The sequence below is a fragment of the Cyanistes caeruleus genome, chromosome Z (genome assembly GCF_971803275.1).
Source record: "Cyanistes caeruleus chromosome Z, bCyaCae1.hap1.1, whole genome shotgun sequence".
Taxonomy (NCBI): Eukaryota; Metazoa; Chordata; class Aves; order Passeriformes; family Paridae; genus Cyanistes; species Cyanistes caeruleus.
The window spans coordinates 15,195,114-15,220,938 of record NC_141732.1 but is presented as its reverse complement, the minus strand read 5'-3'; the positions used below and the strand labels follow the sequence as shown (position 1 = coordinate 15,220,938).

The window sequence follows — 25,825 nt, the reverse complement described above, 5'->3', positions numbered from 1 at the left end:
CTTGCTTTTGCACTACGTATGAGCCTAATTATTGATGCTATATAAGTGGTTTTAGAGTTACCAATAAATGAGACTTGCTGATCATTCATATTGAGTGCTGCTTTTCTCCCGCCAAACTCAACACACCTCCTTGGATTCCTTTGATGGTTCATACAAAGGCTTTTCCAATCGTCCATAATTGGGGATCCACAATCAACATCATCCAGTCACTCCCCAAAAAAAGGACACAGTTCTTTTCTAGATCTGGGCTCTGGTGTTTGACAACTTGCTTTCTTCCTTTCCGTTCCCAGAAGGACGCTGACCTTGTGAGTGTGGAAGCCAGGAGACCAGACACTGGCAGATATGGATACAGTCTTGAAGAAAAGAGAAATGAGAAATGGGAAGAGAGAAATGGGAAATGAGCTTTGGAAAGTACTATTTGACACATTTTCAATGACAAGCTTTTATTCGTTCTCCCTGTAATGACTGGACAAGTTATTTTGGTGCCAGGTTTAAATCATGGGGAAAATGAAAGTATAAACAGAGTATAAAATATGTTTCCACATGTGTCAGTAACTTCAATGGCCACCTGCAGTCAGCGCAAATATCAGCCTGTAATTATGTTCAGGATCTGTGCTGGCACTTCCAGTGTCAGCTCCTCCTGCAGAGCACATGGGGGCCTGGGCATGCTGCTGGCTTGCTTCCTTTTAGGAGGCTGGAATGAGGAAAGGTCTGCGGGGTTTTGCCAAAGAGGTGATATTTGAGTGACCGTGTACATGCTCGAAGCCTCACAGACTGACCGGCCCACGGCAGGACTGACCAGTGCTGGGAGGGCTGCCCCTTGCTGCCTTGGTTAGAGGTGTTAAGCTGCTCCTTCACCTCAGAGACAGCCAAGTACAGTACTTTTGTGCAGAAATACTCTTAGCCCTGGGTTGCACAGCTGCAGCAACTGGGATGGCTGGAGAACCCCTTTCTGCACTTGGAAATGAGCTGAGTCAGTCATGGGACAGGGCAGGGCATTCCCCACATTTGCCCATTTAAAATTCCCTCTGCCCCAAGCGTGTCACGTCCCACTCCTCAGTGACATCCCGCCCAGCCTGGAGCATGGAACTCCCCGTTTCCAAGGACACGTGGCCGTTGTCACCAGCACACAGCAGGCCCGCTCAGACCCTTCCGCGGCTGCAGCGAGAGCGGAGGTGTCAGAGTGCTAGGGAGTGTTGCCCCAGATTGGCTGGTTCTAGCACAAGTTGTTCAAGAGGCCAATCCACGCACTGAGTGGAGGTAATTCTTTACAGTTCTGTTCAGAAAGGGGGGCGCAGTGGTAAATTGACAAAGCCAGCACCACAAGAATCAGAACATTTTAGTATTTATACATTTTATCAGATAAAGGAATTAGTGTTCATTGACTGCAAGTTACTTAGTTCTCCTCAAAATGAGTATTCTCTCTACTGTTAGATAATGATCCTGTCACTTCTCATGCTAATTAGTCTGCATGTTCTGTCTCTCTCTTCTTAGTGAGAGGTTTCTTGAGTGGGTGGCCGTGGTCTGCCCTGCTGGAATTCCCTTTTGCCCCGCCAGAGCTGATTCAGCACAGTTGCTGCTTTGGCTTTCTTAGTTTGTTCCTTGTCTTGGGGGTTCTGCCAAATGTCCTTGTGCCCATAAATTCTGTATTCTTTCTGTCCACCATCTGTGGTACATCCTTCTTTCCAAGCCTTGCTAACCTCCCCTAGGTCAGAGGTCACTGAAGCCTGTCAAGCCCTACACCTTAAAAAGGCAACTCAGTCAAGAAGTAATTTTTCTTTCCGACACCTGGCCATCACTTAGAGCTTGTTGGCTACTTTCTGTTCCATGGAAATAATCTCCCTTCTCATTGATGAGCCTTGAAAGCCACAAAGGGCAAACAGCAAAGAACACCTTTTCCTAACAACAATTTTACATTCTCTAGATTTTGCAACGGAAGCAGTGGCTGTGTGGGAGCGGGAGCAGCCAAGGCAGAGCCGGATGGCCGAGCTGCGAGCCTGGGCACGATCCACCATGTTCCGCAGGGCTCCAATCCACACTGCGTCCCGCAGGGCCCCCAGCACCACTGCAATGCCCCTCAGGGTGACCCAGAGGTCCCAGGACCAGCAGGTGAGGGGTGGCTGTTGGGCTCTGTGGGTTGACACCGTGTGGGCCTTAGCCATGGTTTTGGTGTCAGGTGCTGCTGGCCCTGCGGGTCCTGCCGTGCAGGGCTGGGGCCCCTCTGGTGCTCCAGGGACCCCTTGGAGGCAGCTGCCCCGGTGGAGGCGACTCACAGGGATGACACAGAGGAGGTGCCAGTGGAAGTGAAAGGTTGTCTGATGGAAGTGGCTCTCAGAGATGACACGGAAGAGGCACGGGTAGAAGTTGGACGTTCCCCATGCTGTGACACTCAGGAAATTTGTGCTCTGGGCATGGCTTTTGGTCAAAATGCATGGACTTCTCATTGTTCCGTGTTTTTACCAGCGCCATTGAAAATGTAAGGAATAACTGAAGCCCTTGAACAGTAATTTTTTTAGTATTAGGAGTAGGCATTACTTTCTTCCCGGCTCTGTTGCATAGTGAAGAACTTCAGCCACATGCATGCCACTTTCAAAGCTTTTCCACTTACTGATACATTTTTAGCAAACAAAGAAATTGCTATTCATTGGTTTTATATCATTCTCCTCATTAATTAGTCTTCTATCTTGTATTGGACATTGATGTCTCCTTTCTTATTTTAATTAGTCCATATTTTTCATTCTGTCTACTGTCTTTTTCCCAGACAAGTTGTTTTGAGCTTTGAAGCTGAAATGTCTTTATTAGTGTTTGTCTTCTGTTGACTCCAACATGTTCTTGGAGGACTATGAAGTGTACATTCCAGGTGTCCAGCCTTTTACGCCTCAGGTTTTGTTCACTGAAGGTTATGAGGGTTAGTTTAGGAAAAATTTTTTGGTGATGTAAGAATCCAGCTCTGACAACAGACTGCCAAAAGACTCTTAGCTACCTACTCTCTAGAGCAGAAAATTGCAATGCTTAAGACTGATACAGTGCTTATGATTAATATACTGCTTATAATTGAACAATTACTTACAAAGTTAATTAAAATAATTAGTCAGGAAAAAAATGTGGGCTAAACAAGCAATGAAAAGCTGCATAAGTAATCCAAGCTTATGTTTTGGTACCTTACATGATTGGTTTCCATGCTTCTCTAAAATGCACATAATGATCCTGTCACTCCTCATGCTAATTAGTCTGCATGTTCTGTCTCTCTCTTCTTAGTGAGAGGTTTCTTGAGTGGGTGGCCATGGTCTGCCCTGCTGGAATTCCCTTTTGCCCCGCCAGAGCTGATTCAGCACAGTTGCTGCTTTGGCTTTCTTAGTTTGTTCCTTGTCTTGGGGGTTCTGCTAAATATCTTAGAGCATACTCCTTTGTTAAGCTGATGTAAGAGGATGTGAAGTTCAGGTGACTCCCTGTTCCCCTTCATGCCCAGTCCCTGTCCTAAGCTCTGCCAGTACTGATGATTGAAACAGAAATATTAATGGAATTGTGTTGAGGCAGCACTTTGTGCAAATGACAGCAACTTGGATGAAGAAGGAACAGCCTCACAAGCAAAATATAGAAGGATTTCTAAAAGACTCCTGAATATTGCTTTCACAGACCTTTGCAAGCGATACTCCTATTTCTTGAAAAGTTCAGGCAAATTTCAGGTGAACAGCTTTTTAGCTTCACTGTCAGTCAATTTTGCTTTCAGAATGAAGCAGTTGGATGGCAGTAGATTGTTTTTGTTAAAAAATATTATTATGCCGATAGATATTTTAGTGATTTTTAGGCTTCAATGGAAGGCAGCACCGTGATGGATTGGCATTTAAAAAACCGAGAGAAACGCCTAAGGAAGTTAAAACTGCTGGAGGCTGATGGGAGTTTTTCTCCTGGCCAATAACTGGCCATTTCTGAGAATTGACAGTAGTTTTGACCGTTGAAAAGTGAGATCAACCTGTGAACACCACCTTAAGACCTAAGCCTGGGAATTTCTTGCTCTCTTTGGTTTCTGGCTTTTGAAGAGGTAACAAGGCTCCGGTTCAGCCTGCCCCCCCAACCCCAGGCCGGACAAGGCTGTGGTGGGTGGGAAGCAGGGCTGGCCGGAGCTCTGTGGGTCCCGGGGAGGATGGAGACTGTGAAGTGTCAAGAGCCCCTTCCCGGAGGGCTCGCTGGGCCTTGTACAGCGGGCCTGCTGGGCCAGGCCGGTCCCTGGCTCGGCTGCAGATTCTGCTGCTGCTGGGTTTCACCAGAGACTGCCGAGTAGGGAGAGAGAGAGCCACTGACTTGCAGCATGATGAGATAGTGGCCACGCTCTCCAGAGCAGCCATGAAAAATCTTCCATCGCAGACAGCTCCAGCCGCTGCTCTGGCAGAGATGCCGGGACCATCCCCAAGGCCTGGGCAAGACTTTAACCCTTTCACTACCCAGATGAGGCTTGCAGATTAATTCTTTTTTTGCCAGAGAGAGGGGAAGAGAGAGAGTGATCAACATGTAAAGACACAACATAAACTATCGAAGACAGTGAAGAAAAGAATTAAGCTTCAGAGGGGGGGGAGAAATAAGGAGATGCTTTAATAAGCTGAAATACTCTTTTGCTTAAACTATGGAGATGGACAATAGTGTTCTGAAAACAAACCTCCTTTAATTCATGATAGAGTATTTTGGGGGGAATGGAGTATTTCAAAGTGTAGATCTGAGCAAATGGTGAAGTGTGATTTGTATTTGTGTATCCTATGAGATGCTGGAACAGAGAAAGAGAAGTGATAGCTGTTGAAGATTTGCGGCCCTTAAGAGGCAAAGAGAAAACTTCTGTTTCCAGAGATGATCACAGAGACAGATGAAGAGCACTTTTGCCTTTGAAGAACTCATCCTTAAAATGACACCCCTTGAATCATGACCCAAGAGCACACCTCAGAGTGGTGTGAAATGGGAGGAAAGGAGTGATGGCAGGGTTTCTGGGCAGCTGGCATCAGAGAAATAGAAAGCCATGAGAAAATGGTTTTCTTGTGAAAAACTCCATAATTAGGCAGAAGAGAACTTCTTTTTCTCTACAAAGACTGATGAAAAGACTATAGCAAAGTTGGGACTGTTTTAACCACCAGGTTTTTGGTTTCCTTTTTTGTCTTTATGTTGTCATGTGAACAAGGAGAACGGTTGAGTAGTGGAGAACAAAAGGGTTTCTGGAGGCTTTATTCTGGTTTCTTATTCTTGTAGTTTTGTTAATAAACTTTCTTTATTCCTTTTAAGATTTAAGCCTGTTTTGCTCTTCTTCTAATCCATATCTCACAGCAAGAAATGAGTGAGTTTTCTAGTGATTTTTTTAGCTAATGCTCTAAAACCACCACAAGCACATTCTGTACCAAGTGATGAGTTACCAAATATTGCTACATCTGACTAACCTAGGATAAACTGTTTCCATTTCCCATCATACAAATAATTGCATGGGGCACTGAGGAAAAGGGAAAGGTTTTGATGACTGTTACCAACCAAAATTTATATTTTGCAGTTGAAGTTGTTCTTGGAGCTGACTCCAGGATGCTCTTCATTAGTACCAAATAAATCCCAGTGTCAGGTTCTGCCCCAACTCTGCGATCTTTTTGTGAACCACTCTTGCCAGGTTTGCTAGCTGAGTGCTGGCCAGTTCAGTTGCACTCAGGCACTTGATTTCAAGGGAAGCCTGTGGCTGTAAATTCCAGCAATTGGGAAAGGATGGCTTACTACTGGAACGCTTGTCTGCATTCGAGACTAAGTGACGGTCGCTCTGTCAGGGCAGTGTTGTAGCTGGCTGCTTTCAGAGGGAGAATTGTGTCAAAGCAGCCCTTTGTAGTGATGTGAGAGCAAACCTTTTCAAATACAGCTCCTGTTTAAAATTAAGGGCCTGGTTAATCAGCAGTAATGGAGTGTAGGCTGAAGTTTTCACAAAAAATTTCTTTTTCCTTTTAGCCAAATGCCAGCGAGGCGTCACACAGTGCAAGTGCACAGGTTGTCAAATTGTATAACCCACTTGGAGGTATGGTTGCTTTTCATATTTTGCTTAATGTCTGCAAGATTTGAAACTTGGTAATTCATTTCTGCAGCATATTTGTGGGACTGGGGTGTGTTCAGAGATCTCAGCTGTAGGTGGTTTGTCCTCAGGTCAGCCTTGCAATCTCTTGTCACTGCATTCAGCCATTTTTCCCCTGAGAAAGCCTGCCAGTTCTCCCTTCTTCCCATACTGCTTTGTCGCTAAAGGACACAGAAATGATTGACACAAACACTTTTCAGTGTTAGAACAGGAAAGAACTAACCTTTATTTTCTGACTCTAGCATTTATAGATTCTCGACAATGACTAGGGATTGGATAATTAAGTTACTACCTTCCCAAGCACACTGGCCATGTGAAACATCCATCAAAAGACGTTTCTTAGAAGGAATGTGATAAACAACTTATGTTTATAGGACTTCCATGGGAAAGTAACTGGAACTATGAAAACATTATCAGAAGGCTTTAGTTTTCAGGGCGACACTGCTTGACTGGTTGGAATTTTGAGCATTGAAGTCAAGGTGTGGACCACTGCACGCACTTAAATTCACTGCCTCGGTAGCTAATGTTTTGGTTTTGGAGTACCTAGGCACTGTGCTAAACCATCCACCTTGACTGGGAATTGAAAGAAAATTACTTTGAGGAAGTTGCATAGAGAATTTCATCAGGCCAATATGCAAAACTTTGCTTGATTTAATTTTTTGTCTTGGTCATTATTAAGTGTCTGTTGCCACAAGACTGTGTTGGGTTCTTTTCAAGGCAAGTGAAAGGAAAGTAATGATGTCGTCTTCCCCATGAGTTTTGTAATTTCCCACAAATCACAACGTGCTTAGGTGGTGTCATTTGTTCTTAATCTGTTGTGAGTGCTGTTTCCCCAAGGAGCCTGGCTCCAGGCAGACACAAGGTGGACATTGCCATTCCAGGCACGCAGTGGTGCTGCCTGCAGCAGTGAGCTGAGCCAGGTGTCCTGAGAAACACGAGCTCTCACCTGGCGTTGGCTGCAGTCACCTGCCTGCAGGGACATCCCTGCCACTGAAAGGGTGGCTCTTGCCCTGCCTTAGCTTAGGGTAGAGCATTTTACGGCAGCATCATCACAGCTTTTTGGAGAGACAAAAATTAAACTTCAGAATTTCTCATTGGCGACATTCTGTTTCACATGAGAATGATGGTTTGTGTGATTCTTGGTGGTGGTTTCCATAGATCCTAAGGGAATATTTAATATTTAGCTACTAATATTAATATTTGGCAGTAGTGAGACAGTTGTGGAACTTGGGGCCGCTTTTGATTTGGGCTGGCACTGAGAAACTCACGTGAGACAGGTCTGGTTGCTGGGTGCCTTTGCAGCATGCTCCATGCAGTATCAGTTAGGGACTGGGATTTGTCACAGAATCAGAGAATATGCTGAGTCGGAAAGGATCCACATGGATATTCAAGTCCAGCTCTGTCCCCAAGTATCCCACCATGTGCCTGTGGACCTTGTCCAAATGCTTCCTGAGCTCTGGTGGACTTGGTGCCATGAACAGTCTTGTGGGGAGCCTGTCCTAGTACCTGAGCACCCTCTGGGTGAAGAACTCTTACCTAATGCTTGGCTATGGTTTCAGGTAATTTTTTTAGAAGTCATTCAGGGCTATGGTTTTAGGAGGTGTTTTGCTTGAATGCTGTGGGAAGTTTCTGTATCTACGTTGGACTGAACTTCTCAAAACATTAGTAGTGCCTTCACTCAACAACAGGCAAGTTTACAGGGTTGTAAATAATTTAACTGTGATGTTTGTGTGGTTAGGTTTGCAGGCGAATATTAGAGAGGCCTGGTCCAAGGAACAGGAAGAGGAGAAAGGCATTAAAAATTGCACCTACATTGAAAGATTGAAGGAACGTGTAAAGAAAGGTCAGTGTCTGTGTGTCTGATGGAAGAGACAAAGCTCCGGGATTTCCAATTACCAATACTCATGAAGTCTCCATCAGCTACCAAGCACGAGTTCCTGGTTTCAAAACAGTGCCTGCTGTGTCATATTCCCTCCCTCAACCTGCTGGCCACACTTTGCCTGCTGCAGCCCAGGACACAGTTGCCTTTCTGGGCTGCCAGCACACACTGCCAGCTCATGCCCAGCGTGTCATCCACCAGCACCCCCAAATCCTCCCCACCTTCATCCCCGAGCCTGCCCTGGTGCCAGGGCATGTCCCAACCCCAAAGATGCGGCACTTTTCACTTGGCCTTGTTGCATGTGATGAGGTCCCAGGGCCACCCCAGTTCCCAAGCTTGTCCTGGTCGCTCTGGATGGCATCCCATGCCTCTGGTGTTGGCAAGCTTGCCGAGGGTGCGCTTAATGCCTCTGTCCATGTCATTCTTGACATAGCTCAGTGCTTGAGCTTACAAACTGGGGAAATCATACAAAAACACTATGCACATAAAGAATTTTTCATAAGAACCTGCCCTTCAGTATCCTTCCTTTACCAGCTTTTAAGGACTGTTCCTTTTTCATGCTTTTATTATCTGGATTCTTGTAATCATCTTGATTCATCTGTACATGCTGAACAAATAGAGGTTCAACAGCCTTGGTACATCCTTTCCTTGCCTTCTCCCAAGCCCTCATTTCACAATTCTTTTTCTGTTTTTCTTTTACTCCAGTTAAAATACCAGAGCTCAGGAGAGCCCCACACAGCATTCCAGATTTTGTGCCTGAGAGGAAGAGAACAATGCCCACGAACCCTGCAAAGTTCTTTGGGAGACTTTTCAGTACTGTTTCTCAACGACCCATCAGAGACAGAGTGATTCATTTGCTGGCTTTGAAGAGCTACAAAAAGCCAGAGCTACTTGCCCACTTCCAGAGAGAGGGAGTTGTGGGAAAGGACAAAGGATCCCTTGAAAAGATCCTTCAGGAGGTGAGATCATGGAGTTGGTGCTGGGAATGCTGAGTCTTAGCTGTCTTATTTTAGGGTTTCAATTAGAAACTTTACCCAGTTTCTCCCCACCTGCAAGCCCGCGTGAGGAAAGAAAAGACACCTTCTAAACTTTTGGGGCATTTTGGGTGTTGTTTTGCTAGAATAGCTAGCAATAATAAACTCTGTAATGCTGTTGCTTCTTACGCCTTATTTCATCCTCTCGCTTTTCCTTGCATTGTTGAACTGCTTCATGGAGTAACTTCACAGGGTGAAACTCTCAACTGGGTGAAATAGTTTGTTGTTGCCCTTAAAATACCTTGGGACAAATATCTGAGGAGACCAATTTGGTAACCTCATCTGTCCTATGCAGTATTTCATTAGAATGGAGTTGGTGGCCTCTCAATGGTACTTGGCTTCTGCTGAGATCTGTGGGAAATGCCTTCCTGGGAAGGGTGCTCCCAGCAAATCCTACATGATAGAGGTGGTGGCCCAACTTTGAGCACCAGGGTTTCTTTCCTGTCCTATGGATTGACTCTTCATCTTCTTTGGCACCTATTATTATTATTCAGGAACTTTTCCACTTCTCCTTTTAGTTCCGCTGGTATTTCTTGATCACAGTCATTCACACAATTCACATTGATTGAAGGAAACAATGGCTCCTTCCTTCCTTCCTTCCTTTTTAAATATTCCCCTTCCATAGGGGAACATAGGCTGTTGCTGAATTAGGCAAGCATTAATATAGAAAGTAGGAATGTTTTGTCTTTGGCTATTAAAAAAGTCTTTTGGAACCTAGTCAAGAGAGGAAAATTCAACATGGATACGGTTTCAGTTGTTGCCACAGTGACTGTTAAGAACTCATTCCTTGAACCTGTGAAGTTTGTTGTCTTTACCCAGGGCACTGGCAGGGTTTTTTCACCCTGAAGACATTCACAGTTTCATGAAAGCCATGTTCTGCCATCCTAATGGATGTAGCCCATTTCTTCTTCAAGTTGATGATAAGGTTTCAAAGCTCAGCTCCTAAGGGGGTAAAAGGTGAAGGCATTTTCTCCTTTCTCTTTATTCTTGTCAATGTTTAAGGAGATTTTGAAGTTGTTGGTTTGCATTCTGAAGGGCCGTGTGAACAGCACTACATCCTGAAAACTATTATTCACCTTTTTCTTAACTTCATAGGGAGGTGGTGTTGATTTTCTTTGCTCTACATGAAAAGCCAGTAGCTTGAACTTGCTGGGATCTTATATGCACAGCCTTCCTTCTCTTCCAAAATGTCCTGAATTGTGTTTTTAAGTGAATTCCTGATTGTAGGTATCTTTGTTACTTTGAAGGTGTTGAAGTGTAGCTCTAGGTAGGTTATTGCCTACAAATCTTCCATGGGAAGCTGTAGTTTCCTCTGAGCAGGCTTGAGAACCTTGAGAAAGATAGGCACTTCTGTCTGTGGAGACAAATGCCAACATTCTTCCCATGTACCGTGCACCATGAAGTGGTGCTTCATGGGATGATGAAAACATGCCTCGTTACAGGCCCAGGCTGTGCTCTGCCATGGCAATGCAGCTGGGTGAAACAAGAAGGCAACAGGTGTCCTCCTGAGGGTGGCAAAATATGGATTTGCCCATGGAGATGGTGTTCTTCAGGTCTTGCTCCAAAAAAAAGGAAACAGGCAAAACCTGGCCTCTCCATGTATTTTAAATGGTGAAGACTGAGAGTTCTGGCATAGTGCACCTTGACTATCAGAGCTGTCAACTTGGATACCTGGTGCAGGGCGAGTTTTTCAGAGTGTACATGTCCTCTGTGCTTGCAGCAGTTTGGTATTTACCAAAATTGATATTACATCCAAATTCCTAAAGGCCAAATGGACCACGCTTGTTTAATATTGTTGCCTCTTACATGACAGCTGCTTTGTTCTTCACATTGAAAAAAGGTCCTGGAAAACTGGTGCGTGATTTTCTTTTCAGCTTTGCAGTAGCATTTTTACATCTGTGGTCTGCATTTAGGTGTAATGAACATTTATGTTTTAAATGTCTGCCCGCAGGTAGCCAACCTGGATGCAAATGAGAATGCTTTCTGTCTGAAGGAATGTTTCTTGAAAGACATTCAAGAAGATTGGCCTGGCTACAGTGAAAGAGATAGACAGATGTTGGAGGTCACACTTGTTCAGTAAGTTCAGTCAGGACAACGACCATTTCAGAAAACCTTCTAGGAAATGAAGGTCTCTTTTCCCTGTGAGGAAAGTACTATGATTTTTGATATCTTTGCCTTGTAACCTGATGTTGGACCATCCTTACAGAAAAACAGCGCCATCTCAGAATGCTGCCAGCACCAGCCAGTCATCATCTCTGGGACCTTCTGAAAGGGATACTCCACTGAGAGCTGCTCAGGTATTTTGTGAATTTTTTAAACAATCTCTACCATGTATTATGTTTTATCCCACTTGCTCTTGGTGTCAAAACTGTGATATGGAGCAGCAGTGTTGTCTTCATATCATAAAAACCTGAAGCGTGTACTTCTCATGGGATTGCTGTCTACTTTCCAAGATGAAAGCTGAAATGTTAAAGCCTGCAGCAAGCTTGCACCCATGTCTTGTTTCTGATGGGGCATAGGAAGTTAGAAGGCATAGAAGCTAAGGACGGTATGTGTACATACATGTCTTTGGTACCTGGCTGTGTCTGGGCAGGGTTCTTGAAAATCTGGCAGCTCTAGTTCCTAAAACATGCACTGCTGCCGTTCGGTTTCTGTGACCTCAGGACCGGGCCAGCCGGGAGTAGTGTGGTAAGTAGAAGAACGGGTCAACTGGGTTGCCTGAAAACAAAAGAATTTTAATGGCTAAAATAACAACGGTTGAAGGCACATGTGGTATGGGGTCTACTCAAAAGGAACTCCAAAATGGGGGAAACATAACTATATATATAATACAAGAATCAACAGGAACTCTGAACATAATCTTTTATCTAAAACAATAATGACCAATCAGAAACAAGAATTAGAAACATTGCTTAATATGGAACTACAACATCAATATCATAACTCCCACGATCCATTTCTCCTCACCTTGACTAGCAGGCCTTAAGTCTACGGTTACCTGGTGTTGGCCGAGTGCCGCAATGCACGGACATCCCAGTGCTACTGCTTGAATAGAAATCTTAGGGAAGTCTAGAGTAAGGACAAATTACAGTAGTGATGCATTTGTAGGTATCCTGTTTTTCTGCCCTAGGCAGCATTTAGGCCCCCATTTTGATTCAGGCTATCCCATGTGTGAGGAGGGAACTCTGAATCATCAGAGAATACCTCTGACTTTTCAGGCTTAAGATCAAGAGATGGCCTGTTTTCTTACCAATACAAGAGGGCAAGGCAAATCTTTTGAAAGAAGCTCAGAAAACACTACATAAAAGGTGCACTTTATATACCTTAAAGAATTCTCTTTAAATACCGGAGGGAGGACACAGCTCTGCTTTTCCCTAGCTCTGTTCCAGCCAGAGCAGGAAATGCTGCGGGCACCAGCATCCTTTTCTGAGCCATCCCTGTGCCCACAGGATTTCTGTCAGCAGGCTGGCACAGAGCCATGTCTAGCACTCCTGCTCAGAGCTGCTGATGTACCTGGATGGGAGCAGTGTGAGCTCGGTGGAGAAGAGGCTGTGATGGAGGGCTTCCTCTGGAGAACAGCAGGAATGACACCTGCAGCCAGACTGGGGCTACTCTCTGTAGTTAACATTTCTGCATTGGACACGCTGTGGTCAGCAGCGCACTGGCGACTTCTTGGGGCTGCTTTAGTGAATGGTGTGGGTGTGTGACAGCAAGAGCTGAGTGTTTTCCTGGTGTGTCTAAGCAGAAACAGGGAGCTAAAACTAACCTGAGCTCCCCATTTTGGGGAAGCCTTTGATAGAGGTGCTGAAGGGAGTGTCTTTCTCCCAAAGCCTTTTGTCTGCAGACCGGGAGAGGGACTTGCGGATTAGTAAGGTGAGAAAGTAGGAATCAAATAGAGAACTTGTTTATCTGCAGCACCTCCTTGTTTGACAGGCCATTTTAGGTAAGAAAGGTGTGTTTTCAACAATTGCCAGCTTGGAAATGGTGCTTTTTCAGAATGGGAGCAGAACTAATTGTGATCATCTCTGCAGAAACGGCCTCTGGCTTCTGACTTTATCAGTCCCGTGATGAGCAAGAAGCAGAGGCTTGACCAGCAGCCCAGTGATGTCCAGCCAGCAGCTGGTGGCCACTCTCCTTCTTCCTTGGACCTGCCTTCCACATCCTGTTCCACTTTCAACATGTCTCCAAGTGTCAGCTCCATTTTCACCTCCACCCCTCAGGAGCAAAAAGATAAAATTCAGACTCCTTCTGGAATCCCAGCGCCTGCCAGGGTGCAGGGGAAGACTCCCAAGTTCAAAGGTGAGAAAACAGAATTAGATAAGGTGAAAAAATCCCATCCTTCATATTTCAATAAAATGGTTGCCATTAGCGAAGCCAAAGAGACGAGCAGAGCGCAGGACCCAGGCAGAAAAGGAGTCCCCCAGTCCAAGTATTAAACCAAAGGGTATTAAACCAGTTGATAACTTTGAGATATGTTTCCGTTTCATTTTTTTACTGGATATCTGTATGCTTTTACCCTCATCCCCAAGCCTGTCTTGGTGTCAGGGCATGTCCCAACCCCAAAGATGCAGCACTTTGCACTTGGCCTTGTTGCATGTGATGAGGTCCCAGGGCCACCCCAGTTCCCGAGCTTCCAGAATCCTTCTGGATGGCATCCCATGCCTCTGGTGTTGGCAAGCTTGCCGAGGGTGCGCTTAATGCCTCTGTCCATGTCATTCTTGACATAGCTCAGTGCTTGAGCTTACAAACAGGGGAAATCATATAAAAGTACCATGCATACAAGGAATGTATATAAAAACCTCCTCTCCAGTATCAGTCCTGTACCAGCTTTTAAGGACCGTTTCTTTCTAATGCTTTACCATCTGGATTCTTAGAGATCTGTACATGCCAGACAAATAGAGGTTCAACAGTCTTGGTACATCCTTTTGAATCAACTTCCTTGCCTTCTCCAAACCTCCAATTTGAACTATTTGTTTCTGGTTTTCCATCCCTTTAGGAGAAAAAGCAGAGGTCAGAGGAGCCCAGCAAAACACTTCAGGTCCTGTGCCTGAGAAGAGGAGGATGATGCCTGTGAGACTTGCAGACATTGACTGGAGTGGTTGCGCTGCTGTTTACGGCCGACCCTACAGGGACAGGGTGATCCATTTACTTGCTCTGAGGACTTATAAGGAGCCAGAGTTACTTGCTCGCCTGCAGAGGGATGGAGTCAGGCAAAAGGACAAGGATTCCCTTGGAAAGATCCTTCAGCAGGTGAGATCATGGAGCTTGTGCCAGCAGTTCTTCCATCATGCTGCTCTGCTGTTCATCATTTTCCTAACCTCTTCACCCGTTTAAATTAGAGACTTTTCCAATACTCCTTTGAGTTAAGTTCCACTGGTACTTATTTTATCACAGCCATTCGTAAGATGCACACCCATTGAAAGATGCAATAGCTCCTTCCTTCCTTTTTAAATATTCCCCATCCACATAGCTGGTTGCTTAATTATGCAAGCATTAATATATCAAGAAGGAACAGTTCCTCTTTAGCTATGAAAAAAGGGTTTTGAGACCTAGTCAAGGGAGTCGGATTCAACATGGATACAGTTTCAGTTGATCCCACACTGACTTTGAAGAACTCCTTCCACGAACCTGTGAATTTTGTTGCTGTGCTTTCCCAGGGCAGTGGCAGGGTTTTATCACCCTGAAGACACAAATTCACAATTTGATGAGAGCCATGTTCTGCCATCCCATCTGAAGTAGTCCATTTCGATTTCAAGTTGATTACAAAATTTAGAAGATCAGCTCCTTAGAAGGGCAAGGGTGAAAACATATTCTCGTTTCCATTGCAATGTTTAATGATTTCCTTGCAGGCAATTTCCTGTAGGAAGTGTGAACTGCCTCAAGGTACTGTGTGAGCAGCACTACACCCTGAAATGCCTAGCTCAGGCTTTTCTGGACATCAGAGCAAGTGGGGGTTTATTCTGTGTAAATGTAAAATGAGCAGCTGGAGCTTGCTGAGATCTGATACCCACACACTTGCTTTGCTTCCAACACAACCTCAGTTCTGCTTCTAAAAAGTGAATTCTCAATTCTGGGTATCTTTGTTACTTTTACTTTTTTTTTTTTTAAGCTGTGGAAAAACAGCCATCAACAGAGACCCAAATTATCAACGTTTATCACGTTTTCAAGGAGAAAAGTCTAAGTTGTGACAGATGGTGGTGCTGTGTGGATGAGCTATTCAGGTCAAATTGGTAGAGACTTTCCCCATGGGCTTTTCTATGCAACTCTGAACCAGTGTCAGGTGATGAAATCTAAGCCAGCACTTTTGGTGTCAGTGGTCTAGAGGTTTTACTACCTCATTTTACCTTTTTGAGTAGACTTTGCTTTGAGGAAGATATGAACCTCATTTATTTTCAAAGGAATACAGCGAGGCATGTGCACGGCCTCCTCATGGCAGGATTTTGCTGGAACAAATCCTGGCTCTGACTCATGAAGAGGGACTGTGGACCTGACCACCTCTCCTTACACACTGTAGCACTAAGTGTTGATTTCAAAGGAACACTTGGTTGATATGAATACAGTTACTTGGTTGTTTCTGTTTGGTGCAATTTTAATATGGCTTAACACTCTCATGATAGAGGGATAATTGATCTCTGTACCAAAGGACGTTGTTTAGTTCAAGTTGGGTGCTGACAAACAGCTGTTCAGGACCAATTGTATTTCTGTAGTTTGCATATAGCAACCATAATGAGCCTGTGTTTTTTAAAATGTCTGCCTGTAGGTAGCCAACCTGAATCCAAAGGATAATTCCTTCAGTCTGAAGGAACATCTATTTCAAACCCTTCAGATCGATTGGCCTGGCTACAGTAAAATCGATAGAAAGAATTTGAAGTTAATTCTTTCTAGGTAAGTTCAGTCTTTAGGGGAAGGAGAAGAGCCTTTTCAGAAAAAGCCCAGGGCAATTAAGCCTAGATTCTTAGAATATGCTGAGGTAGCAGGGGCCCATTAGGGACATGGAATCCAAATCCTGGCCCTGCACAGGACACCACAAGAGTCACACCATATGCCCAAAGAGTGTTGTCCAAAAGTTTCTTGAGTTCTTGGTGCAGGGACCACTGGCCTGGGGAGCCTGTTGCAGTGCTCAAGCACCCTCTGGGGCAAGAACATTTTCTTGATATCCAGCCTAAAGCTCCCTCAACTCATCCTCATGCTGTTTCCTTGAGTTCTGACACTGAACATCTGTTTTATCTGTAAGGAAAGTGTGGGAATTCCAAGCACAGAAAGTTCTCAAAATCTTGGAAATGCAAGCTCAGACATAGACATTAGCACAGGGTTTGATTTAAGACCTTGGAGAATGCTTCCAGATTCAAAACCATAAGTAAGAATGTGGGCTTGTAGTTTAGACAGAAAAGACATTAAGCTAGGTAGTAGAAAGTTTTATGGTTTTAAAGTTAAGATACAGGAGTAGTTCTAAAGGTAATAAGTTTAAGACATAACAAGTAGTTTTGTGTGTCATTACATGATTGGTTAAGAAAGTCCACACTGCAGCAAAGACTTACAAAACAAAATAATGAATTATTGGTGTAGAAGTAGAAACATTCTTTTGTGGCAGAAGTTTATTGGCTAATTAACCTTTAAAAAACCTTGTAACTTGTGGTCTTGTGACTGTTGACCAAGAACATCAGGTGAATATGATGAAGACACTCTCACAACTTCATGAGACTGTAGAAGAATAATAAATCATGTTTTAAGACATCTCCCTGTGGTCGCATCCCTCTCAAAATCCCGACAGAAAGAACTATGACAATTGATATTTAGTCCTTGCAACCTGAAATGTTGGCCTCCCCATACAGAAAAACAGCTCCATCCCAGAATGCCGCCAGCACCATCCACACAACATCTCCTGGACCTTCTGAGACAGGCGCTCCAACAAGACGTGCTCAGGTATTTAGTGCATTTTTAACATTCTGTACTGTGTGTTATATTTTAGCACACTTGCTGGTGGTGTAAAACCTGTGATGTGAATGTGCAGGAGCAAGCCTGAGCATGTTTTGCCTCAGACATTCCAACAGCTGTGACTGGAAGGTTGTGATCAGGAGGAGAGGCTCCTGCAGGGATGGAGCAGCACTGTCTTTGTCATCGAAGCTGTGGGAAAAAACAAACCCCTCAACAGCATTTTTAGCATTAGAGAATCAAGTCATTACTTTATTCTGGCCAGGATGTGCAAGAGAAATAATTTCATCCTCATATAGCCTGGGTGTGCAGAGAAAATAATTCCATGGCACGTGACCCTTTACTAGAATTTTCAGATATTTATTCAGTCAAAATCCACTGAAATTCAGGGTTCAGTGTTCATTGGTTCCAAGTTAGGGAGTTCTTAGTGTTTGTTTTCTTATTGGTTACGGGTTTCTTAGCTCATTTGGTCCTCACTCTTATTTCTTATCAGTCTTTTTTGGACTGGGTGTCTCCGATCATATCAGTGCTGATGTTCAGAGTTGATGGTTGTTAATGATCATTGATGGTCATTATCTTTTGTGTATCTTAGGTGCTAGTCCCAGTCGGTTGAGATGTTCATGTCATCACACCTTGAACGATGAAATAATCCTTTGAAAAGAACCTTAAGATCCCATTACCCTGGAGCAAAGGCTAACAAGACTGACTAAAGATACAAAAACTTTTAAATTTTGTATCATCTTCCAACATCCTGAGCCAACTTTCTGCTCTGCAGATGGAGTCGAGCTCAGTCCCCACCCTCAACTCACTCCCTGGAGAAGGGCTCATAGGGCTGGCTCTGCATGCGTGTCAAAACTGTCAAAAAACTACCACACAGAAGAGGCTGTGCCTGGGTGGGGCAGATGGGGCCTTCTCACTCTCTTTTCCCTCTCTCTTTCTTTCATCTCATTGTTTACTCCAACACTGCCCTCTACACATGGCAGGAACAAAGCAGGATGTACAGATATGTAATACTCTCTGTTCTGTCTCTCTCTTCTCTGCCTTAATTTCTCTCCCCCTGCATTCTGCCTGGGAAAAGCACAGCTGTCCTGTTCCACCCCATCCTTGGCCCTGAGGTTTGCAGTGGGAGTGGGGAGCTTGTGGCCGTGTGCTGTGTCTTGTGAGCCAGCACCTTTGAGAAGGTCCTTCTTTGAGAAGGGAGGAGCTGAGAGATGATTGAAGGGCACTGAGGAAAACTAAGGACTCCTTAGTCACCACTTGTGAAACCTTCTTGTACAAATTTAATGGCTTGTTAGCCAACAAGCTAACAAGCAAGTTGGAGTGAAGGCAGTTGCACCAGAAGCACAAGAATTTCTTGACAAGTGACCGATGTCTTTGTTCATCCTGATGAGAATTCACAACCATCACACCCTGTATTCCTGCGATGTTGTAGTGAAGCAGTAATCTTGTCTTTAACACATAAAACCATAAAACAGCCAGGTGCCTCTTCAGTAAACCATGTGGGTGTGTGACAGCAAAAGCCGAGTCTTTTGCTGGTGTGTACAAGCAGAAATTAGGAGCTAGACAAAACCTCCCCATTTTTGGGAGGCTTTGATGAAGCTGCTGAAGGGAGCGTATACCTTGCAAAGCCTTTTTAGCAGTAGACTTGGAGAGGGACTTGGTAAGTCCTAAGATGAGAAACTAGGAATGCAATAGAGCAGGCATTTACCTGCACGTCTTCGGTATTTGACAGCTCTTTTTAGTTAAGAAAGGTGTGTTTTCAACCACTACCAGTTCACAAATGCTGCTTTTTTAGAATTGGAGCAAAACCTGATCATCCTGATCATAGATCAATGAATTCTTTTGTATTGCTGCAGAAACAGCCTCGGCCTTCTGGCTTCACCAGTCCTGTGACGAGCAAGAAGCAGAGGATTGACCAGTAGCCCAGTTACATCCAGCCAGGAGCTGGTGGGCACTTTTCTTCCTGGCTGCTGGCTTTGACACCCCACTCCACCTCCTAGCTGTCTCCAAATGTTGGCTCCATTTCCCCCTGCATTCATAAGATTTAAGACAGAATCAAATATTGGGGTTCCAGAATCCTAACACTTGTGCACAGAAGACTACCAAGTCCAAAAAGACGTGAAGAGAACTGGGGAGACTGAAGCAGTAGTGTCCTTTGCATTTCAATGAAGGTATTAATGTGCTGCTTTTCCCAGCTTAACTCTGGATAACCGTGGTGTAAAGATTTTATTATTAAGAGAAGTCCCTGCCTGAATGAAGGTGCAAGAAAGACCATATTCCAGAGTCAATAGTACAGACATTATTTAACAGTAAATGTGAGCTAGGGAGCTAGAAAGAAAGAGGAGAGGGGTGGGACAGGGTGAGGAGGAAATGCTGAGATGAGCAGCAAGACACGTTAGGCCTGGAAAGGCCCTTCCTTCCTGCAGTGCAGTTGCCCAGGGTCAGCTGCAGCAGTGGTGCTGCATCCCCTCATGGTATTTGCAGTGCAGGAGGGGAGGGGGAAGTGTGTGTGTGTGTGTGTGTGTGTGTGTGTGTGTGTGTGGTATGAAGCACTGGAAATAATTGCTCTCATCTTCTCTCAGCGCTGTGATGTTGGCAAGGGCAGTCAGGCCTCCTGCAGCCTCGGGCTCTGGGGCAGCGGCTGCGGCCTTCGGAGCAGGCACGGCAGGGCCCTGGCTCATACTGGATACAGCCAGGGATGCTCCATGGGAAGGTTGAGGGCAAATTGGGCCCTGCAGGGGAGCAGTTGAGGGAGGCCTGTGGTGGGGCTCTTGCTAGGGGATGTCAGGGATGTCACTGGGCAAAAGCCAGTAATCCAGACTATTGTTTCTCTGGGACCTCCCAAAATGTTGAAAGGCATCTGCAGTTTTCTTTTCAAAACCATGCAGCACACCGGTCAAGTGCATCTGGCCTGGGATGCATCATTGGCACAAGTGATTGTCTCTCTTGGCACTGAAATTCAAGTTGTTAAAAATTTACTGCTTGTAAATACTAATCTCAGGGTGCTTTGAAGGATTTGTTCCCATGTGGAAGGAGATTTTGTCATCCAAAAAGAACCAGGCCTAGAAGAGCAGAAGCACTGATGTGGCAGTGTTGAGAAGTGTTATCTATTATTCTCGTTGCCACTTCATCTTGGATTTGTGTCATGAGCTTGATAAACTGCACTCACGTTGATTTGAGGGAGAAGGGAATGAAGAAGGTTTTACTCCCATCAGTGGCTTCAAACATTAATGATTTTTCCCCTCCTTAGGGGCTGATGTGGCTTGGGCTTTTTGTTGTTACGGTTTCACACATGTCTGGAGTTTGTTTTTAGGTCTGTATTACAAATGCTACAATTGTAGAATAACGGTGGTGGCTCACAGAGAAAGAAATCTCTGGAGTCCAATTGAGTGTATTTTTACTGTTTGTCATGAGTAAAATCAGACCTGCCAGGCTTGAAAACTTCTGAGTCTGCCTCAAGGCTATTTTAAAACAAAGGACATGAAATTCTAAACTCTGCAGAAATGTTTACAAGTCCCTAATTTTCTTTGGATTTCTCCTTCATAGGGTAGCCCCAGATACTCTGAGATGAAGACCGGGTGCCAGTATCTCCACAAGAAGCTGTCCCACATTCAGCGATGAGGATCTGAATTTTGCAAGCAGCAAGTGGAGTCCTGGCAGCAGTTGTCTGCTTCAGCACGAGAATCTATGAACTCCAGCTTTTTTATTTCAAAAAGAAGATTAGTTGTTTTAGGATTCTTCAAGTTAGCACTGAGGAGATGATTAGTTATGATTAGAACCTAAGCTTAGTTTGTCTAAGATTATAGAATTTAGTACTGAACTTCAACAATAAAGAAGCTGTGTTATTGTTAACTCCTCTTGTTGTCCCTTCTATCATATTTGGAGCGGCTTTCTTCTGGTCAATTATTTCCTTCAAGACTTGGCTTTGGCCACTGAAATAATTTGATCCGTAGAGGGTGGAAGCCCAGTACCTCTACTATGAAGCTGTCCACATTTTAAGAAGCAATGTAAAAACGGAAACCCTTAATGATGAGAATAAGCTTGTTTTCTGACCCATCTTGTTAATTGAAGCTCTTTGCCTTAAGTGGTGGAAGGCGTAGAAGTTTGGACAACCCCATCCCCCAATCACCTTGTTTTGGGGGCTTACAGAGGAATGCATATGGGCTGCTGTAAGCTGTCGGCTGAAGCAGCTCCCAGGACGGCTTGAAGATCATGGCTTCACTTTATCAATGAGACAAGGAATACGCAGATCTTTTGCAAATGTTTTGTAAAACACATAGAGGAGTGTTGGAAGCAAGGTACTTCAACAGGTTTTAAAGAGAAATTGGGTTAAAATGTCCCTATTCCCTGCCAGTTTTGTAGTTTGCTCTAAAATGACCGGTCACAACCAATCTTTCTAGAGACACACAGATGTTGACTCCTGCACAGACCTATGGGGACTTTGAAGTCTAGTCATGCTGTTTATTTATTCAGCTGACAGGGTAGAGGTTGTGGCCAGCAATGCCATTCTTTTGGGGAAGGATATGAAATTGACTGAGGGAGAACAATATTTGGGAACATTCAAAGGGGCTTTGAATGCCCCTTTCTTCCTTGGAGAATATTTTGCAATATACAATTTTAAATTCCTCAATTGTCTCCATGCCAACAATGTTGAAACCCTGTACCTAAGGAGATCTTGTGACATATTGTGATCGAACACCTGTAACATCATCTAAGCCTGCTTCCATCCTGGTGCCACTCACCATTTCAGTGAAGAAGAGAAAGGAGAAGACAGTGATAATCACAACAGGACCATTTACTCCACACTCCACCTTAGAGTAGGATTGTAGAGTAGGAATGTAGGGTAGGATTGCAAATAAATAAAGTTTCTGAAACCTCAACACATTTGGAAGATTCCCCTCCTTTTGACCCGGTGAGAAAGCTCAACATTTCCTTCTGAGTTGTCAGTAGTCTCTTAAAGGTGCAAAGCTACATTTATGTCTTCTTTGGTGTTCTTTGAAAGTGGGGAAGGCTCTTCTTCAGTCATCCACTCCAGACCACACTGCCTTTGGAATATGGCCCACTGTGGCCCACGGACCAGGTTTTCTCCAGCTGTGGTACTTCCAGTTGAGACAGAAAGAGCAATGGCATTTTCAGGCAGAACCAAAGGAGGAGTGGGGGCAGCCAAAACACTCTGTGTGTGGATTCAGGCCTTCAGCTGTGACTTGAGAGCATTTGGGTTCCTGCCACTTGGAGTTGTACCCCTGAGTGCAATCTCTGTGGCTGGAGGAGAGTCTTGCTCAAGTGAGAAAGCAGAAAGATCAGTGAGGGTGCTGTGAAAGGTCTCCTGTTTAACTTTTCTCTAAAAACTTCTTTTTCTCTTTCTCTGACTCTGCTCCACTTCTTCTGTATTTTTCGATTTCTTCCTGGATTTCTCAGTCTCCTTTGGGCTGAATTCTTTTGGGATCCTCCCTCATGGGGAGCCCTGCTTATCTCAGTTCTCTGGTTTTGAAGAAAACTCTCGAGCTCGTTAGAATCTTGTTTCTCGTGTCTATTAGAAGGCTATCACAAAACTTGGCAGGTCTCTCCAGACTAGCTGCACAAGCTTAATTCTTTACAATCTGGTACATTTCTTCCTTCTGATGCTGCAACAAGGCCTTGTGGCTCACTTTGTGTCTGAAAGCACAAAATGGCCCTGAACAACGCCATTCTTTTATCTTTATGCCTATTCTTAGCCAATTAACAATAGACACGTATATTATTTTTCTTAATGACCCAATGACCCGTCTGCTGTATGCTGCACTGCGGCATTTCCTAACCAATCACTATTACCCAAAACCCTCTAGAAGAAGAACATGAAGAAGAAAGAAGAAGGACAAGAGACAATACCCTAATCCTCCATCTTGTCTTCTGCTCTCTAAACTAACCTTTTCACCCAGTGACTTAAGAAAACTCTCTAATCTACATACACTTTTAGCTTTTTCTATCTAACTTTAACAGTTGTTTTCATGTATCACCATGAAAATGGATTAAATCTATCATTGAGAGTGTGATAATCTTACTAATTGTATTTTTAGCAATGTGGCTAGTTTACAGCATCTTAAAGAGAGAAATACAGAAGAAAACATCCTGGAACCAGAAAATAATAAAGGCACTGACATGAAATCCACACCCACCATCTTCTGGTTCTCCAGTTCGTGACAACATCCAGGACAACGTTTACATCAATTGAGGATCCAAAGAACGTCAAGTATAAACTCAGAAACAAAGGGCTGCATCAAGTGAAAACATTTGCACTTATAGTGAAGTGAAAATGCTTTCAAAGGGGGGAATGATAGTAAAAGGTTTCAAAATCATAGAAAATTTGGGGACTTAGAAAGAAAGTTAGGCTTGGCAAGCCCTGGGAAAAGTGTTAAAAGTAGGCTCTGGGAAATGTTAGGCCTTGTGCTTGCTAAAGATCATGTGAAACTTGCACCTGTGTAATCAATATATGATAAATGATACAATTGTTATATGTGATTAGATATAATTAGTGTTTAAAGAACATGAGAAAGAATGTTAGGGGGTTGAGAGGGGATCACGAGAAATCCATGCTTGGGTAAAAACAATGCATACAATAGAGCAATATAGGTTTAATAATTAATATGTAAGTTACCTAACAATAGAATATAAAAACATGTTCAACTCAAAACCAAGTCGGGTCAGATTTGGGTATGTGTACCCCTGACACCCAGAGCTCTGTGTGTTCCTGAACGCTAACAGAAACACTATGTATGTATTTTGGATTTTAGAAAAAGCGTAAAGATCTTATATTTATTGCAAATAATTCCTGAACAGTCCTTTTTAAACAAGTCCTTAACAAAATCAATTCCATCAATTATCAAGTATTCTTCTAATAGTACTCAAGCAAAGTTGAGAGAAAACTCTTTGGTTCTGGCCAAAGGCTCAGAAGCAGGACAGATCAAAAATCCATTTCAACTAATAATTTGGAAGAAAGAGTATCCTTGTGTAGTCACAGGTTCAAAGCAGAAGTAACTTCCTAGCGAAGAACATGGAAATTTTCAACTGCAGAGACAAGCAGACAGCCCAAAGAGCAGAAGAGCGAGCATGCAGATGTGAAGTGTATCAAGACCACAGTTGACAGCTGGACAGCTTTGATCCCACATGCAAGAGCAATGAACTTGGGGTTTCACGTCAAAGAGTGGGAAAATTGATATGGTAAAGCCTCATTTTTTAAAGTATGGTGTGAACTGTATCAAGATTCAGAATCTTGCACAAGAGATAAAGTCCTTGAATATGAAGGTGAATCAAGTATCACCCTTGAGCTGTATCATTTTGTTGATCACTTGCATTGCATCACAGCAATTTCACCTGCATTGCTTCTTTTAGTTAACTCAAAAGAAAGTGTACCTTATCTCAGTGAAAATAGATTTTTGTATATTATTTAATTTTTCTGTGTTGAATCAGAATGAAGATGAGATGATGAATGTTACTCCAAATCATGCTTTATACAAAGAGGCAACATCTTAGTGTAACCCTGTATCAATCTTAGTCATACCTGATTGAGAAGACCTTAACTCATGAAATTTCAGGTAGAGATTTATAACAACTCAGCTTTCTATTCAAGTAGCTTCAGCAGAAATTTTAAAGCAATTAGACAAATTAAGCTACTGATTAAGTAAGCAACCTAGATCCATTTCTCTAGCTTTGAGTGGTTAGTTAACTGATATTCAAAGCAGGAGACATGGCGCTCTGTAAAACAGAGCAGCAATTGATATTTTGTTATTAGTGTATAAAACATGAGTGAAGGAAAAATAACACTTCTTGAAAAGGTTGAAAAGGTTTGGGTTGATTTTTTTTTTTTTTTTAAAGAGAGGGGCATGTGTTGGAGTCTGAGATACAGAGTGTTCTAAGATCCAGAAAAACGCTGAATTTCATATAACTTGAAATTCATGAGCATGTTTTCATGGTGATACATGAAAACAACTGTTAAAGTTAGATAGAAAAAGCTAAAAGTGTATGTAGATTAGAGAGTTTTCTTAAGTCACTGGGTGAAAAGGTTAGTTTAGAGAGCAGAAGACAAGATGGAGGATTAGGGTATTGTCTCTTGTCCTTCTTCTTTCTTCTTCATGTTCTTCTTCTAGAGGGTTTTGGGTAATAGTGATTGGTTAGGAAATGCCGCAGTGCAGCATACAGCAGACGGGTCATTGGGTCATTAAGAAAAATAATATACGTGTCTATTGTTAATTGGCTAAGAATAGGCATAAAGATAAAAGAATGGCGTTGTTCAGGGCCATTTTGTGCTTTCAGACACAAAGTGAGCCACAAGGCCTTGTTGCAGCATCAGAAGGAAGAAATGTACCAGATTGTAAAGAATTAAGCTTGTGCAGCTAGTCTGGAGAGACCTGCCAAGTTTTGTGATAGCCTTCTAATAGACACGAGAAACAAGATTCTAACGAGCTCGAGAGTTTTCTTCAAAACCAGAGAACTGAGATAAGCAGGGCTCCCCATGAGGGAGGATCCCAAAAGAATTCAGCCCAAAGGAGACTGAGAAATCCAGGAAGAAATCGAAAAATACAGAAGAAGTGGAGCAGAGTCAGAGAAAGAGAAAAAGAAGTTTTTAGAGAAAAGTTAAACAGGAGACCTTTCACAGCACCCTCACTGATCTTTCTGCTTTCTCACTTGAGCAAGACTCTCCTCCAGCCACAGAGATTGCACTCAGGGGTACAACTCCAAGTGGCAGGAACCCAAATGCTCTCAAGTCACAGCTGAAGGCCTGAATCCACACACAGAGTGTTTTGGCTGCCCCCACTCCTCCTTTGGTTCTGCCTGAAAATGCCATTGCTCTTTCTGTCTCAACTGGAAGTACCACAGCTGGAGAAAACCTGGTCCGTGGGCCACAGTGGGCCATATTCCAAA

General features: G+C 43.7%; 2 protein-coding genes across 6 annotated transcripts in view; one reads left to right on the top strand and one right to left on the bottom strand.

Annotated features, from left to right (window-relative positions):
• The window catches only part of LOC111940938 (uncharacterized), a 776,486-nt gene that overhangs the window by 729,420 nt on the left and 21,241 nt on the right, over positions 1–25,825 (bottom strand). The window lies entirely within an intron of this gene.
• On the top strand, positions 291–20,779 carry LOC111945707 (uncharacterized). Of its 5 annotated transcripts, none has more exons than XR_015280795.1 (13): positions 291–1,260; positions 1,925–2,109; positions 5,962–6,028; positions 7,821–7,925; positions 8,667–8,920; positions 10,947–11,071; positions 11,202–11,292; positions 13,027–13,294; positions 13,992–14,245; positions 15,756–15,880; positions 16,828–16,918; positions 18,784–19,098; positions 20,474–20,779. XR_015280795.1 is itself a non-coding variant. In XM_086868729.1 (13 exons), exons 2-12 carry the CDS (start codon positions 1,981–1,983, stop codon positions 18,847–18,849), a joined length of 1,575 nt encoding a protein of 524 aa, XP_086724855.1. In that variant the 5' UTR covers positions 1,119–1,260; positions 1,925–1,980; the 3' UTR covers positions 18,850–18,874; positions 20,474–20,779. The 5 variants fall into 5 exon arrangements, 3 of the variants coding, with proteins under 3 accessions (XP_086724855.1, XP_086724854.1, XP_086724856.1); XM_086868729.1 differs by having other exon boundaries at positions 1,119–1,260; positions 18,784–18,874; XR_015280796.1 differs by having other exon boundaries at positions 1,145–1,260; positions 1,925–2,476.

Bases quoted from the DNA above. Each gene is read 5' to 3' on its own strand.
- LOC111945707 (XM_086868728.1), top strand. From the start codon at position 1,981: ATGGCCGAGCTGCGAGCCTGGGCACGATCCACCATGTTCCGCAGGGCT. The intron at 13,295-13,991 runs GTGAGAAAACAG...CCATCCCTTTAG, and splicing joins GAAGACTCCCAAGTTCAAAG to GAGAAAAAGCAGAGGTCAGA. The intron at 16,919-20,473 runs GTATTTAGTGCA...TCTCCTTCATAG, and splicing joins CTCCAACAAGACGTGCTCAG to GGTAGCCCCAGATACTCTGA.